This window comes from Pongo abelii, chromosome 21 (assembly GCF_028885655.2).
Source record: "Pongo abelii isolate AG06213 chromosome 21, NHGRI_mPonAbe1-v2.0_pri, whole genome shotgun sequence".
NCBI lineage: Eukaryota > Metazoa > Chordata > Mammalia > Primates > Hominidae > Pongo > Pongo abelii.
In genome coordinates this window covers 36,295,299-36,311,134 of record NC_072006.2, presented here as the reverse complement: position 1 = coordinate 36,311,134, position 15,836 = coordinate 36,295,299, and the positions used below count along the sequence as shown (strand labels likewise).

The window sequence follows — 15,836 nt, the reverse complement described above, 5'->3', positions numbered from 1 at the left end:
GCACAGAGCATGGAGGTGGGGAGGAAAGGGCTGCTGGGATGGGTAGGGGTATCCTGGGGAGAGGAGCATCCCAGCTGTTCCATGGCTTGGTCCTACTGACTTCTCAGCTCATGTGTCGAAGGGCCGCCTGTGGCTCCACCTCTGGCTATCTGCTGCTTCAGTTGGCTCCTGGCCTCACTATGTTCTCATCGGCACGCCTTTCTTCAAGCTATCCTTTTTGCCCAGAATGCCCCGCCGTGTCCTGACTGACTCCTACTCGTGCTTCAAGGCTCACCCTGGGCATCTTCACGTCCCAGCACCCTGAACAGTACAGAGCCACTCCCAGCCCCATTTGTACTTTCCTGTTTCCCTCTCTAGGCAGCACTGTCTGTAATGGTTAAGAGAATGGGCCATATGACCTTGAGTTCCCTCAACATTTTCGGGCCTAGTTCACAGGGCTTCAGGGATTGAAATGTTTGTAAAGTGCTTAGTTCAGCAGCTGGCCCTTTGGTAAATGTTTAATAAACAGTATTTAGCATTATTTGCGCTTCTGATATGATAGTGAAACCATCAGTGTCATTCTACTCCTGCCTACCACCCTCTCACCACCCGGTTTCTTGCCAAGCTTATCTTGCTGCAGGACCATGATCCTCACTAGCACAGACTTTTCCCAGGTCTCTAGATGGTGGCTTCTTCTCGTAAAGAAAGGTCTTCCCCAAGAGCCTTCACACTTTCCTCAGCTATTGTGTATTTGGCCACCCTGTTGATCTGCTTCATAGAATGTATCACTATCTGGAACTCCACTACTTATTTGCTTTTTTGTTTCTCTCCCACCACTAGAATATAGGCTCTATGGGAGCAGAGACTGGGTCGGGCTTGTTCACACCATATTCCCAGCATCTGGCAAAGTGCCTGGCACAGAATGAGCAACAACAACATCTTGTTGAATGAATCAAGAATGTGTGCAGGCTCAGGTGTGTCTGTCCTCCATGAATGAGCTCTCCAGAGTTCTAGAGCTCTCTAGAGATGAGTCTTGTTCACCTATGTACACCTGATGCTTAGCAGAGCCCTGATGTCTGTTTTCGACCTACACCTGGCCCTGAGAACACCCTGGAAGTCCCCCATACATGATGTGATGTCTCAGTCCCTCAACCCCAACCCCCACCCCCTTTCCTTCAACCCACAGATCTCTCACCTGACAGGAAGAAGACCACAACAACGGAGTTAATGATAGAAAACCAATGGATCTGGACGTCACTCATGGTCAGGTAAGTGTCCCAGCGAGAGGCCCATTTGATGTCACTTTCCTGGCAGGTGGGAGGAAGCACTTAGAGTCAGGCCTCCTGCTGGAGAACCTGACACAGACCAGAGCCCTCCTCCCCTGCCCATGAGCTCCAGCCCCTTCTCACCTCCCAGTGGACAGAGTAGGTGAAGTACAGCTGATTCTCCTTGGTGGGGTCAATTTCTTGGGGCGAGGAGTTGGTACCCTCGGGCAGAGTGCACGAACTCTTCTCATCTGCTTTGAGGTCTGAGAGAGACACAGACTCAGTTTGTTCCTGTGGTGGCCAGTGCCACTGTCCAGGGGCTATTCCAGGGGCTGCCCTCAAGGCTGCCTGTTGCAGGGACCCAGCCTCTAGTGTCTGAGTGGAGATTGGGAGCACAATGGGCAACAATGGGCTTTTTTTATTTTTTATTTTTAAACCTTATTTTTTTAGAGATAGAGTCTTGCTCTGTCACGCAGGCAATGGCACAATCATAGCTCACTGCAGCCTCAACTTCCCAGGCTCAAGTCATCCTTCTGCTTCAGCTTCTGGAGTAGCTGGGACTACAGGTGTGTGTCACCACACCTGGCTAATTTTAAGAAATTTTTTATAGGGACAAGGTCCTTTTATGTTTCCCAGGCTGGTCTTGAACTCCTGGCCTGACACAGTCCTTCTGTCTTGGCCTCCCAAAGTGCTGGGATCACAGGTGTGAGCCACCATGCCTGGCCAACAATGGTTTTTGAAAATTATTCCCCAGAGCCCTGACTTTCCGAAGGTCCTTAGGGGCTGCAGAGAGGCCTGTGCATGGGGGAAGGGAGGGGTCTGAGTCGGAGTTCCTCCCTGAGTCAGTGTTCCTTCACTCAATTCAAACATTCACCCACCATCCAGCCAGTCCCATTCAACATAAAACCTTGATCCATTCCGTCATGCCTACTCATTCATTTAGTCTATCTCTAAAGCCCTGGCACTTTTGTAATCAATCATTCAGATGTTTTCTCCCTTCATTTGCTCATCTGTTCATCCTGTTATCCATCCACTCATTCAACCAACAACATATAATAAGCACCAACTATGGGCCAGGTACTGTGCTGGGTGCTTAAGATAAAACGGTGAGCTGGGCGCGGTGGCACGCCTGTAATCCAAGCACTTTGGGAGGCCAAGGCGGGCGGATCACGAGGTCCGGAGTTTGAGACCAGCCTGGCCAACATGGTGAAACCCCGTCTCTACTAAAAATACAAAAATTAGCCAGGTGCGGTGGGGGGCGCCTGTAATCCTAGCTACTTGGGAGGCTGAGGGAGGAGAATTGCTTGAACCCAGGAGACGGAGGTTGCAGTGAGCCCAGATTGCGCCACTGCACTCCAGCCTGGGTGACAGAGCAAGACTCTGTCTTGGGGGGGAGAAAAAAGATAAAATGATGAGAAAAGGAGACACGGAGACTCTAAGCTTGAAGAGCCAGTAGGGGAGCAGGTGACCTCAAAACTGTCACATATGCAAACATAGAACCATGCTCAGGAAGCTCCCAGAGGAGATGTGCTATGGAGCTCTTGAAGGGCAGGATCTGTTTGGGACTTCTGTGTCTAATTTTGTTTGAACACTAAGTTCCACAGTGGGAAAAAAAAAGTCCAAATACCACCAACATGGTCAAAAGCCTGGGCATGCTGCTTAATTGAAAAGCACACTGTGATGATCAAGGGCCAAGGGGTGAGGCGAAGCCGGACCAGCTCCCATGAGGCCCATCAGGACTGTGCTGGACTCTCAAACTCCCACACACTTGTTGACCCTGGGCAAATTTTAGTTTATGCCAATCACTTACACAGAAGCAGAGGAACGAAGAAACCTGCTGCCTACAGGCTTTGTCTGTACCCTGGCCCCTTGTTCTCAACCTAGGGTGAGCTGGCTGGTTCTTGTGAGGAGGCCCAACAAAGCCCCAACCTGCTGTTTGGTCTTGGCCAAGTCACTAGCCCCTTTTGAGCCTCTAGTTCCTCCTCTGTAATCATCACGTACCTCCTGGGGTTGCTGGGAAGGGGTAAACTAGTAAGGTGTCTAGCCCGTGACACCGCAGCTGTCAGCTGCCCCCCCACCCCGTCTTCTCTAATGAGAATACCATGATCCTACCTTGGCTGGGCCCACACGCCACACCCGAGCCCATCGGCCAGCTCAGGAGGGAGAAGAGTGCGAAGACCCTGGGTGGAGAAGCCCAGGCCCATCCAGCCCTGCCCCTCCGGCCACACCTCCCCACTCACCCTCCAGCCTGATGCTCTGGGGAATCACCTCGAAGCGGACGACACGGTACGTGTGCTCCTGGTCCTCCTCCATGTCCTCCCGATGATAGTAAAGGATGAATGAGAGGTGGTTGTGCAGGTAGATCTGAAACACAGCAACAGAGAAAGCACAACAGAACATCACTTAGGGATACTCTCCAGTTATTAGGGCCCTTGCCTCACCCAGCATGTCTGGCTGTACTAACCTTCCTAAAACACTGTTCTCATCACTCCCCTACTCAGAAGCTCTTCAAGGGCTCCCTGCAGCTTACCAGACAAAAGCCCAATTCTCCAAGTCTGGCATTCAAGGCCTTCTATCATCTGACCCTGATACAACTGGGTGTAATCATCTAAGTCACATGAGTTCACCTAGCCTCCCCTGCGCCCACCGCCCCATGAACCAGTCTCTACCCTGCAATCACTCCAACTAGAATGCCACCCCCAACTCCACTCAGCAAAAGCCCACCAGCTTCTCATGGCCCACCTCCTCTGTGACAACCTGAGTGTAAAAGGAGCTCCCTCTGACCTCCCCTGCCATTAACGGCCAGTGAAAGGCAGCTGGGACTGGAGACCTAGAGCCTCCCACTGTCGGTTCTCTTCCCAGTTAGGACAGACGCCCTTTGGGGACAGGGGCTGCACCTCAAAACAAATGTTTTTGTAATTTATTCCCTAACTAATATCTTTCAGTTTAGAAAGAAAGATAAGAGAATCAGGGCTATAATCATCACATTATTAGCTGATTCTCCAGGGCTGTGCTGGGAAGGGCTCACACGGCTGTGCTAATTTACCCTGCCACTGCTGCTGCATACATTTTACAGCTAAGGAACCACAGGCTCAGGGTCACTCAGACAACTAGTAAGTGGGAGAGGCAGGATTCAAACCCAGGGAGCCTGCACGCCCTTGACCACTACTTAGCCCTCTCTCCTACATACTGATAAAGTTCCACGTTTTTTTTTTTTTGATGTTGTTTTAATCTTACGAAAATGGAACCTAACTTCCTAAGAATTATGCCTTCACCTCCCTGTAGCACCTCCCAGGGCCTTGCCCGGAGCACTCGGACCTCTGACAGACCAGCATGCCCAGGGCACCTGGAGAAACTTGCTGTGGCCGAGCCCCACCTTTTCTGTGGCCCGAAGTGCTCTGGACTCGTGAGGTGTGGCTCCCGGCCCTGTGAGCACGCCAAAGACACTCTACCTTGTTGACATCTGTGAAGCCGAGCCGGTAGCCGTGTTCAAACTGCACATCTTTTTCCTTCTTCTTGTCATCGCTGTCTCGGTTGGAGTAGAGCTCCAGCCGGGTGGCCACAGGCAGGTTGTCAGCAATGCTGGAAAGCGAAGGCCCCGCTCAGTCCCTCTCAACCGCCTCTCCCATCAGTGTCCTCCCCTGTGTGAGCCTGAGGCAGCAGGGAGCAGAGGGTGACTTACAGGTGGACGTAGTAGTCTTCTGTGATCCGCTCGGCCACGAGTCGGCTCTGCTCCACTGTCAGGGTCACTGGCTTGTTGGACTGGCTGCACAGAACTTCACATTTCTTCTCACTGTTCATGAGAACCTGGAAAGGGGTGTTGACAATCCGGTCCCCTCTCAGCACCTCTCCTGCCATAAGAGAGACAGATCGAGCTCAGAGCTTCAGCCCTGAGGTTGCTGAGGTCAGCAGAGTCACAGAGACGCAGGACTGCAGGGCAAACATGGGCTTTCAAGGACTTTAGCAGTACCTCAGCCTGGCAGCCAATGCCCTTCCCATCGCTTCACGCCCAACTGTCCCAGCTAACCTCGGACCTGCCACCCTCCTCCTTTGGGCTCTAGTGCTACCAGACCCCTTAGCACTCAGCACTCATCAAGCATCACATCTTTTTTTTTTTTTTTTTTTTTTTTTTTTTGAGACGGAGTCTCACTCTGTCATCCAGGCTGGAGTGCAGTGGCACGATCTCCGCTCACTATGAACTCTGCCTCCTGGGTTCAGGCCATTCTCCTGCCTCAGCCTCCCGAGTAGCTGGGACTACAGGTGCGTGCCACCACGCCCGGCTAATTTTTTGTATTTTTAGTAGAGAAGGGTTTCACTGTGTTAGCCAGGATGGTCTCAATCTCCTGACCTCGTGATCTGCCCGTCTCGGCCTCCCAAAGTGCTGGATTGCAGGTGTGAGCCACCGCGCCTGGCCAAGCATCACATCCTTCTATGCCTCTGGGCCTCAGTCGCTTCCTTCTCCTAGAGTTCCCTGCCCCATGCTCCTGGCCTCCCCAGGAAGCCCAGTTTCCATTTCACTCTCTCTGGGAAGCCCTTCCTAACCCCTGCAGGACAAGCCCATCACTCCCTCCCCTGACTGCCCTGTGTGAGGACAGCATTATGCAGTGGAGAGATGACTCTGACTCCCGGCTGCCTGCCTTAGCAGTCTTGGTAAATCACTCCATCTCACTGAGCCTCAATGTCCTCATCCATAAAATGGGATAATAATAGTATCCACCTCACAGGGTTACAGTGAGAAATAAAGGAAGTCAATCCAATAAAGTAGCAGGCACAGAGTAGGCAGGCATCAAACACTTTTTTATCATCAGCACCCATTCCTATGTCAAGGATTTACTTTGCACAATGTGCTGATACAGTCGTTTTTCTGGCTCCCCTACCTATGAGCTCGTTACTGGTAGACTGTTTCCTATTTATCTCTGTGTCTTCAGATCCTGGTTCCAGCAGGGAGGGGAGTGGGGTGAAATCCAGCACCTGAGATTTTTAGCCAAAACATCTTTTGACACAATGAAGTGGCACCCCTTGTGTGCCCTTGCCTCAGAGTAACTTGCTGCCAGATGTCACCCTAACAGGCACTAAGCAGTTAGGGACTATCAAGCAAACCCCATGGTGCTTTCACTCTGAGCTGTTTAACAATTGATGGACAAGATGAAGACTAATTAACACCTCCACATGCACTTGGTCTCGCACTTTTCCTTCAGTGTGGATCTGCTCGATAGGGCACTCTCCCTAGTCATCCAGTCATTCATTCATCTGTGAACATGTACTGGGTACTGGCTACGTGCCAGGCCCTAAAGATACAAAGTTGAATAGACGTACTCATAGAGTGCATGGCCTAGCAGGAAGATAGACTTTGCTGAATAATCAGCAAAATGAGAATATATAACTTGCTGCAGACACAGGGGAGTGGGTCTAGGACAGCTTCCCTGAGGAAGTGGTACTTGAAAGGAAGAGAGATGTTAACTAGGCAAAGAAATGGGAGAATATTCCAGACAGGACAGCATGTGCAAACGCCCCTTTGGGGCGAGGGAGGCACTGAACCTGAGAGGCCTGTGTGGCTACAGTGCAGAAAGCTCAGATGAGCTGCAGAGATGGGCCAGTGTGCAGGGGGCCTGTGGGACACACACAGTTTGATCTTGACCAGTTTGACCTAGAAAGCAACAAAATCCAATGAAGGTTTCTAACAGGGGTAGAGAAAGATGTTATCTGGGTCTGGTTCCAGAAAGATCACTCTGGCTGTTTTGTGAAGAAAACAGAGGATGCAAGGACCTGGCAGCAAGCAATGGTGGTGGGGGGGGGCGGGGGGCGGCGATGGCAGTCAGTCTTGCATGAGCGACACTGGTGGCTGGAACAGGTGCTGGTGAGGGTAGAGAAGAGTACACAGATTCAGGAGCTCCGAGGAGGTGAAATCCAGGGGAAGCGGTGCTGACTGTAAACAAGGCATGACTGAGGGGTGGTGCATATTAGGAAGACTCTGAGGTTTCTACAACCAGGTTCTAGGTGGGAAAATAGAAAGAACAGCAAATTTACATCGAAGGCATTTTCAGTTGGGATATATCAAGTGGGCACTTAGATATCAAGATCTGAGGCGCAGAGGAGAGGTCAGGGCACAGATGGAAGTTGGGGGTTATCAGCCCATAGATGGTAAATGGCAGGGCCACGAGCTACACCGCTGTAGGCGCCAGCACTCTGCTGTGCAAAGTAGCGGCCCTGGCAAGCGATGCTTTGAGTGTGGAGGAGGCACGCAGGAGAGGGAGAAGTTGAGGACGGGCCTGGATGAAGGCCTCACCCCTCCACCCTGTTTTGGAAGGCTGGCAGTGCAGGTGAGCCTGCAAAACCCAGGGATGGACTGGCCAGTGAAGAGCGAGGACACAGTAAGACATCTGCAGAGCCCACTGCTGAAATGGCATTTTATAGATGACAAGCTGAGGATCAGAGACCTGCTCGTGGTGATACGAGGGGGTGGTGGTAATGCTAAACCCCTGGCCTCTTTCCTCTATACTATTTCCTACTGCCTATTTCATCTCCCGTCAACGAGGATCCTTGAGGAGAGAAAGAGCTACAGAGAGGAACAGGGCTGCAGACCAAGTACAGTGGAATCGCTTCTTGATATTTAAAAATTAAGTTTAAGCCAAGAAAGGGGACATAATGGTCAGGAAATGGCTCATTTCTATTTCTTTTTTTGTTTTGTTTTTGAGACAGAGTCTTGATCTGTTGCTCAGACTGGAGTGCAATGGCGCAATCTCGGCTCACTGCAACCTCTGCCTCCTGGGTTTAAGCAATCCTCCTGCCTTAGCCTCCCAAGTAGCTGGGATTACAGGCGTGCACCACCATGCCTGGATAACTTTTGTATTTTTAGTAGAGATTTACAAATGTTTTTAAATTTTGTATTTTAGTATGTTGGCCAGGCTGGTCTTGAGCTCTTGACCTCAGGTGATCCGCCTACTCTGGCCTCCCAAAGTGCTGGGATTACAGGCATGAGCGAAATGGCTCATTTTATATGTGGAAGTACTCCTTTTAACAATGAGCAGTAAGCCATGAATGTGGAGCCTCCCAGAGAGTCCAAGGTTCTATCCGGAACACCTGCCAAAGCTGCTCCAATACATACACCATGCCATGGATCTTCATCAGTGTGACAACCATTAGCACAGCCCTCAGACAGCCCTATGGGCCTTTCTGGAGAAGGCAGCCTGCGACAACAGAAAGAACTCTGGCTTTAGGGTAAAAAAAAACCTGAGTTAAAAATCTCAATTTCTCCACCTATTGGCCATGTGACCCTGACTAAGTCTTTCAAACCCTTGAGGCCGCTGTTCCCTCTATATGAAATATTCAGCTTACAGAGTTACTATCAGAATCACAGAAGCTGCTGTACAGTGTGGTGCTTGGGCATGGATTCTGGAGCCAGAGTTCCTGGAGTTCCATCACTTACTAGGTGAGTGACTTCACCTCCTTGTGCCTCACTTCCCTTATTTATAATAAGGAGAGTAAGAGAATCTACACCCTATTGTGAGAATTAAATAAGTTAAGGCACAGGAATGCTTAGAACAGTGCCCAGCTCATAGGATGAGCCCTCTAGGTATTATGATGAGGATGATGATGTAAATGGCTTACAATCCAACAGTCATGCAATCAAGGATGGTTTTGCTCCACTCAGGTAGAACACTAACAATTATCAAATGCCTACTATGTGTCAGGCACTGGGCTAGAAGCTGAGAAGAGAGGGGAATGTGAGACACAATCCCTCCAGTCAAAGAGCCCTTAGGCCATGAAGGCAGGCACTACAAAGACAGAATGAGATGCAATATGGCAGGATAAGATTTGTATACAGAAATCTCCATTTCTATGAGGCAGGAACTTTCCCCAGCTTCACGAAGATTTGGCAGGGGTTCAGAGAGGTTAAGGTCACCCAGGATCACACTAAGAGTGCCTAACTATAGAGCCTTGGGCTGCCAAAGGGTCCACAGCAGCTCCCAGGAGAAGGGAGGTACATTTGTGAGGGGCCTGATATCAGGACCCTGGAGCACCAAGTGGGTCAGGCTTCCCGGGGAGAGGCAAGGTGGCTGGAGGATAGCATGGTGTGGTGAGGAAAGGAGGGCAATGGCAGGCAGGCACTGGTCCACAGATGGTAAGTGGCAGGGCCACAAGCTGCACCACTGCAGACAGTTGGTGGAGGCCAGCCCAGGCTCTGAGGCCAATCTCTGTTCAACGCTACAAGGCAAGACTTTGGCACAGTTGGTATTAGGGGGAGATGGTGCTACCCAATTTTGGTTAAACTGGCTCCAAGGCCTGCCTCCAACTGGTCCAGGACCCCCAATACCTGGCAGTAGATAAATTTGTCAGCTAAGGGTTCCAGAAACATCTGAGCCATGCGTAGCCCTGACGGAGAAGGCAGCCCTTTCAGGGGTCTGCTCAAGAACCAGTTCTCTCCTTTCTCCTTCCTAAGGTGTAAGAAAAGAAAGTCTCTTAAGTTCCTTGAGGTCAGGGAGACACCTTTCCATGCTTTTATCTCCAGGACCTAACACAGTCACAGAGGAGGCACTAATAACTGTGTACAAATAGACGCCTCTACACCTGAAATCCTGCCAAATGGAGAATTATTTAAATTAGAATAAAATGGCTACTAATTATGGAATATTTGTGTCAGACACTGCACTGGGTGCCTCACACATTATTTGACATGAGTCCTGCAGAGCTCAGCAAGAACTGTGGTGGCATCTCTGCTTGCATTCAGGGCAGAGGCACTCACTCTCTCTTTCCATTTAAAGCAGAGGAGGTGATGAAGCCGCAAGAGAGGAGCTATCTAGAAATAAAGAAGAGGCGGTGTAAATGGAAGCCAAGTGCTCCAAGTCTGAAGACTGACTGTGGATCCAAAACAAAGATCACTCTGGCTGTTTTGTGAAGAAAACAGAGGATGCCTTTGTCCACAGTATAAACGAAGACAAGTCACTTAACCTGCAAAATGGGAATAAACACAGCAACTGTCTCCCCGGGGCTGTTATGAGGTTTAAATAAGCTAACAGGTATGCAAACAATGTAGACCAGTGTCTAGAATATAGCAAAGTTAACTGTTGTTAATCATTATAAAAATCATGCTGGGTTCTCCCTGGGGACAAGTTGACAGCAGTGTGGGAGAAGAACTTACCCAGATTCTCTGCCTTGTAGGTTATCTTGCTGGGCTGGCAGAAGGGCAGTGAATAGTATTCATAAGGTAGCTGGGTTCGAGAGCTGGTGAGCTTCACAGCCTGATGGGAATCCAGCAGAAACCAAGATGACCAATAATCCTCTCTGGTACCCACACATCTTTAGTACACTTGGTAATATTATCTAATAGGCAAACGAATTAGCAGAAATGACAGCAGTACACTATATAATGTACTGCCTACAATTCTGAATTATTTCACATTTCATTCATTTTAGACTACATTACAGATTTAGTTGAGAATCACAACCAAATTCAATACATTGTGAGAGTCTTGAACACGCTGCTATCCCTTGACACAGCAATTTCACTTTTGGGCATCTTTCCTAAGGAAATAACTCCAAATAAGGAAAAAAAGCATTTTAGGAGCAATGAAGTTCACTCCTTATTCATAACCATAGTGATCTTCTTCCTTCAGCTCCTCCAGTCGGTCAAGCTCTCTCCTGCCTCAGGCTTTGACCTACTGCTCCTTTCTACCCTATTGTGTGCTCGCCTGGCTTCTCCTCATATTCAGGTCTCAGCTCTCCCCTTGCTTGTGTCCTTCCCTCACCAGAGTATTTAAGGAACTCCTCAGTATCCACTGGACTGTCAGTCTTCAACTGTTTACTTCATAGCATATCTGATAAAACGTTAATTAGTTTCCCTGTTTTTTAAAAAATCAGTTTCTCCCATTAGCATCTAAGATTTAAGCTCTATAAGGACAAGGACCACGTGTGCCTTGGTCACCTCTGTAAATCCAGTGCTTTAGAGCTAGGCACAAAGTAGGTACTCATTAAATGTTTGCTGAATGAGAGAAGAGAGGAAAAATGAAAAATAACTTCAACTCAAAGCTCCTGCAATGGGAAATTGATCAATAAACCATGACATATTCTTTCAATTAAATATGGTAAAGCCATAAAAAAATAAGGTTTAAGACAATGAAGAAGAATGTTTAGGAAATACTACAAGCACATAGATATAGCTCTGGAAACCACAGACAAAACAGAACCCATCGAAATGTTACAAAAAATAAAATTTTAATCCAAATGTAAGTAAAGCTACCTTTACTATTTAGGAACTATTGACCATTCCTCATACACCACCTAAAAGTATAAAAGATTTTTGGAATACAGGTCTACAATCTTTTTTCAACTCTTTTTTGGGATTAGAAATTTTCTGGATTCCCTGTAATCCCAGCATTTTGGGCGGGTGAGGTGGGCAGATCACCTGAGGTCAGGAGTTTGAGACCAGCCTGGCCAACATGGTGAAACCCCGTCTCTACTAAAAATGCAAAAATCAGCTGGGCATGGTGGTGCGCATCTATAATCCCAGCTACTCAGGAGGCTAAGGCAGGAGAATTGCTTGAACCTGGGAGGCAGAGGTTGCAGTGAGCCGAGATCATGCCACTGCACTCCAGCCTGGGTGACAGAGCAAGATTCCATCTCACAAAAAAAAAAAAGAAAAAGAAAAAGAAAATTTCCAGATTTTAGAAGGCAATGTGGTATACAAACCATAGCCAAGCTGGGTCTGGACAGTACCTCATATTCAATAACTCTTTGTGCAGAGAAATGCAAAGATATTCATATTAAGTGGAATAGAAAAAGTCAATAAACAGCTTCGTGTTCAGTTCTGGTCAGTTCTTGCCTTCAATGAGCTTGGAAAAACTGAGTTCCAGAGCTTTCAGGGTGTGAAACTGCAGGGATTAAGGACTTCTATTAAACATTTCATGAATTGCTTGAGGAAAAATGGCCAAAAAGTCTGTTTTAACAATTTTGTGTTTCTTAGCATTCTCACTCAGGACAATGAGAAAAGAATGCACGTTACACAGAGATGCGTCCCACCTTTATGTTGCCTCCCACTCCCTCTCTTCCCACCCAAGGCGTCCACCCTCACATACTTAGCTATGTGGGACTGGAAGCCAGAGCAGCTCCGGTACCTCCAGGCCACTGCTCTGCTCTGGAGGGAGCTTTTGACAGAGGTAGTGGGAAGAAGGTACTGCAGTGGATAAGAGATGGGGTCTTGGGCTGGGTGTGGTGGCTCATGCCTGATAATCCCAGCACTTTGGGAGGCTGAAGCACGAGAATTGCTTGAGCCCAGGAGTTCAAGACTGGCCTGTGCAACATAGTGAGACCTCATCTCTACTTTAAAAAAAAAAAAAAAAAAAAAAAATTAGCCAGGCATGGTGGTGCACACCTGTAGTCCCAGCTACTCGGGAGGCTGAGGCAGAAGGATCACTTTAGCCTGGGAGGTCAAAGCGGCAGTGAGCTATGCTCACGCCACTGTACTCCAGCCTAGGCAACAGAGAAAGACCACGTCTCCTCTAAATAGAGATGGGGTTTGAACTAACCCTATGTCTTCCTCACTATGTGACCTTGAACATGTTAATTTTCCTTCCCAGGCCTCGGTTTCCCCATCTGTAAAATGAAAGGGAAATCTGTGTAACACATGGAATTGGCCCCAGGGGGTTCTTGGGGGGCATCCTGAGCTAAGCCATGCATAATGCCTGGCATGTAAATAACCCTCAGTAAAAGTTATTTTAATGACTATTCCTGCAAGTTACAAGTCTGACTGCCAAGGAAAAGAGATGCTCACAATATATGAACAATATGAGCAGATGCTAGGAGTTATGCAGACAAAGCTGGTAACAGAGAAGAAGATGGAGCAGGTGAGAAAGGGAGGCCGAGATGCTAAAGAAGAGGCAGGTGGAGTAAGACAAAGGCACAAAAAGAGATGGACACATACATGACACAGACAGAATACTTGAAAGCAAAAGTGAGAGTGAGAAAGAGACCGAGATGCACATATACACAAGCATACACAGGGACAGAGACACAGAAAGAACCAGAAATGGAGAGGGGACTGAGAACCAGAGGCACAGGGAGAGGGAGAGGCAGAGTTCCAGGGTAACTGACACTATTCTTTCTTCTCTGCAACCACAGGATGGACATAAACAGCTCACCATGGTGCTCCAGACACACTGCCTCGCACAGAGGCTCCAAAAATCCAGGAACACACTTACCTTGATTTCTACGGGATCGTTCTGGTGGAAGTTGATAGGCGCGACCCCAGGCACATAGAAGGCGCTTGTTTCACATATCAGGGAGAAAAGCAGTAAAGACCACGGCAACCAATCCTGCTCAGAAGAAAGGCCAGGGTTGGATTGGGGAGAAGAAGTGAAGAAGATCCTCTGAGGCAGATCAAGTCATACCACCTTCATGTTGCTTTAATTGACCCAGTGTAGCCACCCTCTGACCCATGAAGCCTGAAGACCTCATAAATGTTCGCTCCCAAATGCTCCCAAGAGTGCCACAGGACAACAATTCTGCACTTCCAGGAGTGAGCCACAAAGTAATTAACATCTGGGCAAAAGGGAAGACTGTCACACAGGAGCCATGTCTCCCCACTTCTGGATCAATGTTCTTTTAACCATTTATAATGTGTAACTCCCAGGATAGCTAGCAGGAAATAAAGCTCCAGGACATTTAATTAATTCCCATTTCTCTGTATAGCAACTGGTTCACGCTGTCAAAAGCTCCTATGTTACCAAAAGATGTTCCTACAAGTTTCTCCAAAACCGTGCTGGCCTCCATCACCTCCCACTCTCCTCCTCGCTCAGCTCAGCCACACGGGCCTCTTTGTTGACCCGACAACAAACCCTTCTGCACCCTTCAGGGCCTTCGTCTTTACTGTGCCTTCTGCTGGAATGCCCTTCCCACAGGCACCTGCACGGCACATCTCTTTTTCTTTCTTTTTTTTTTTCTTTTGAGACGGAGTTACCCAGGTTGGAGTGCAATGGCACGAACCCAAGTCACTGCAACCTCTGCCTCCTAAGTTCAAGTGATTCTCTTGCCTCAGCCTACCAAGTAGCTGGGGCTACAGGCGCCCACCCCCTCACCCGGCTAATTTTTCTATTTTTAGATCAGATGAGGCTTCACCACATTGCCCGGGCTGGTCTTCAACTCCTGACCTCAGGTGATCTGCCCACCTTGGCCTCCCAAAGTGCCGGGATTACAAGTGTGAGCTACCACGCCCAATGGCACATCTCCTTATTTCATTCAGGTCTCTCAAATATCACTTCCTCAGGGAAGCCTGCACTGACCATTCTATCTAAAAAACAACCTCAAGGCTCCCATTACCCATTTTTCTAGTCCCTTATCTATTTCTCCTCACGGAGTTATCTAATTGACATGTACTATATGTATATGTTTATTTGCGTATTGCATGTCCCCCTACACTTGAATGTGATCTCTGGGAAAGCAGCACCATGAACAGTGCCTGGCACAGCATGGGGACTCAGGAAATATCTGCATGCAGCATAGGCACCTGGGAATCAAAGGCAAGAAAGGTCCATTGCATCTCTTTCCCTTAATAATAGTGCTTTGCCCCTGCAAGGAACTAGAAAAACTGCCGGATTCTCTTCTTTCTGCGCAGTCTGAACAATGAACTTTAGTCTTCCACATGCCTAAATCACCAACTTAAGTCAGTTTCTGTATCTGACTGCTCTCCCTAACCTTTCACTGCTGCTGCATTTCAGATGCTTATTTCCTCCCACCTGGACATTGGCCACAGCCTCCTGATCTCCACAGCCCTCCCATCCATCGAGTTACACCCCATCCAACCAACCAACCAACTAACCAACACACACACACACACACACACACTCAGATGACTCTGTGAAACTCAGTTTTATAGGAAATCAGGATCACTGAGGGGGCTTGCCAAAAATGTAGACTGACCTGTACTTTTACCTGGACTACAAGTTGAGGGAAAAAATGGCTTTACAAGTTTCTGAATTTGTAAAAGGTTCTGAATTCAGTACACTTTTTGCAGACACATAGCTTGGTCAAAGTCTTAAGCAATATTTTCATGGAGTTTTTCCTCCGATTTGTTGTGAACGTTTACAAGTATCTGCCAGCTGATGTTCATTAGGAAAGCCTGACTCCAATAAACACAGTGCCATGGCTAAGACAGGTGTATTGTATTTGGCAATCAGGAGGCCAGATGAATTAGGAGAGCAGGAAAATCTTTAAAAGAAATGACAAGACTAGTAGGTAAATTGCCTCATGGGGCAATTCGGATAGGAAGGCTAGGAAGACAGTATTTTTTTCCCTCTGTCATTTTTTTTTAAAAAGAACTTTTTATTTTTAAGTAAATTTAGATTTGCAGAAGAGTTACACAGACACTACAGAGGGTTCCCATACATTCTTCACCCAGTTTCCCCTAATGCTAACATCTTGCATAACCATCAGCGAGTAAGGCTTTTTAAAAGCAACTAGCGTGAACATTTTTTGAAAAAGCAAACTACAGTAAATAATAATTCAAACAGTACAAATGGGTATGCCATGAAAAATAAACTCTCCCACTCCAGGTCCCCATGGACAACTGCTATCACCAGTTCCTTGAAAATCTCTCTAGAG

At 48.1% G+C, this 15,836-nt stretch overlaps 1 protein-coding gene and 1 long non-coding RNA gene across 4 annotated transcripts in view; one reads left to right on the top strand and one right to left on the bottom strand.

Annotated features, from left to right (window-relative positions):
- TM9SF4 (transmembrane 9 superfamily member 4) overlaps positions 1-15,836 on the bottom strand; it is a 55,777-nt gene that overhangs the window by 20,643 nt on the left and 19,298 nt on the right. For all 3 annotated transcript variants that reach the window (XM_054541405.2, XM_054541406.2, NM_001131492.1), the window contains 7 exon segments: positions 13,439-13,552; positions 10,384-10,483; positions 4,927-5,095; positions 4,697-4,826; positions 3,485-3,608; positions 1,389-1,507; positions 1,175-1,286 (listed from right to left, as the gene is read on the bottom strand). In XM_054541405.2, the coding sequence (XP_054397380.1) occupies positions 1,175-1,286; positions 1,389-1,507; positions 3,485-3,608; positions 4,697-4,826; positions 4,927-5,095; positions 10,384-10,483; positions 13,439-13,552 (868 nt within the window).
- On the top strand, positions 5,366-13,552 carry LOC129052199 (uncharacterized). The gene is made up of 4 exons (XR_008517093.2): positions 5,366-5,504; positions 7,944-8,673; positions 10,007-10,261; positions 13,359-13,552. It is a non-coding gene; the product is annotated as an uncharacterized LOC129052199 (long non-coding RNA).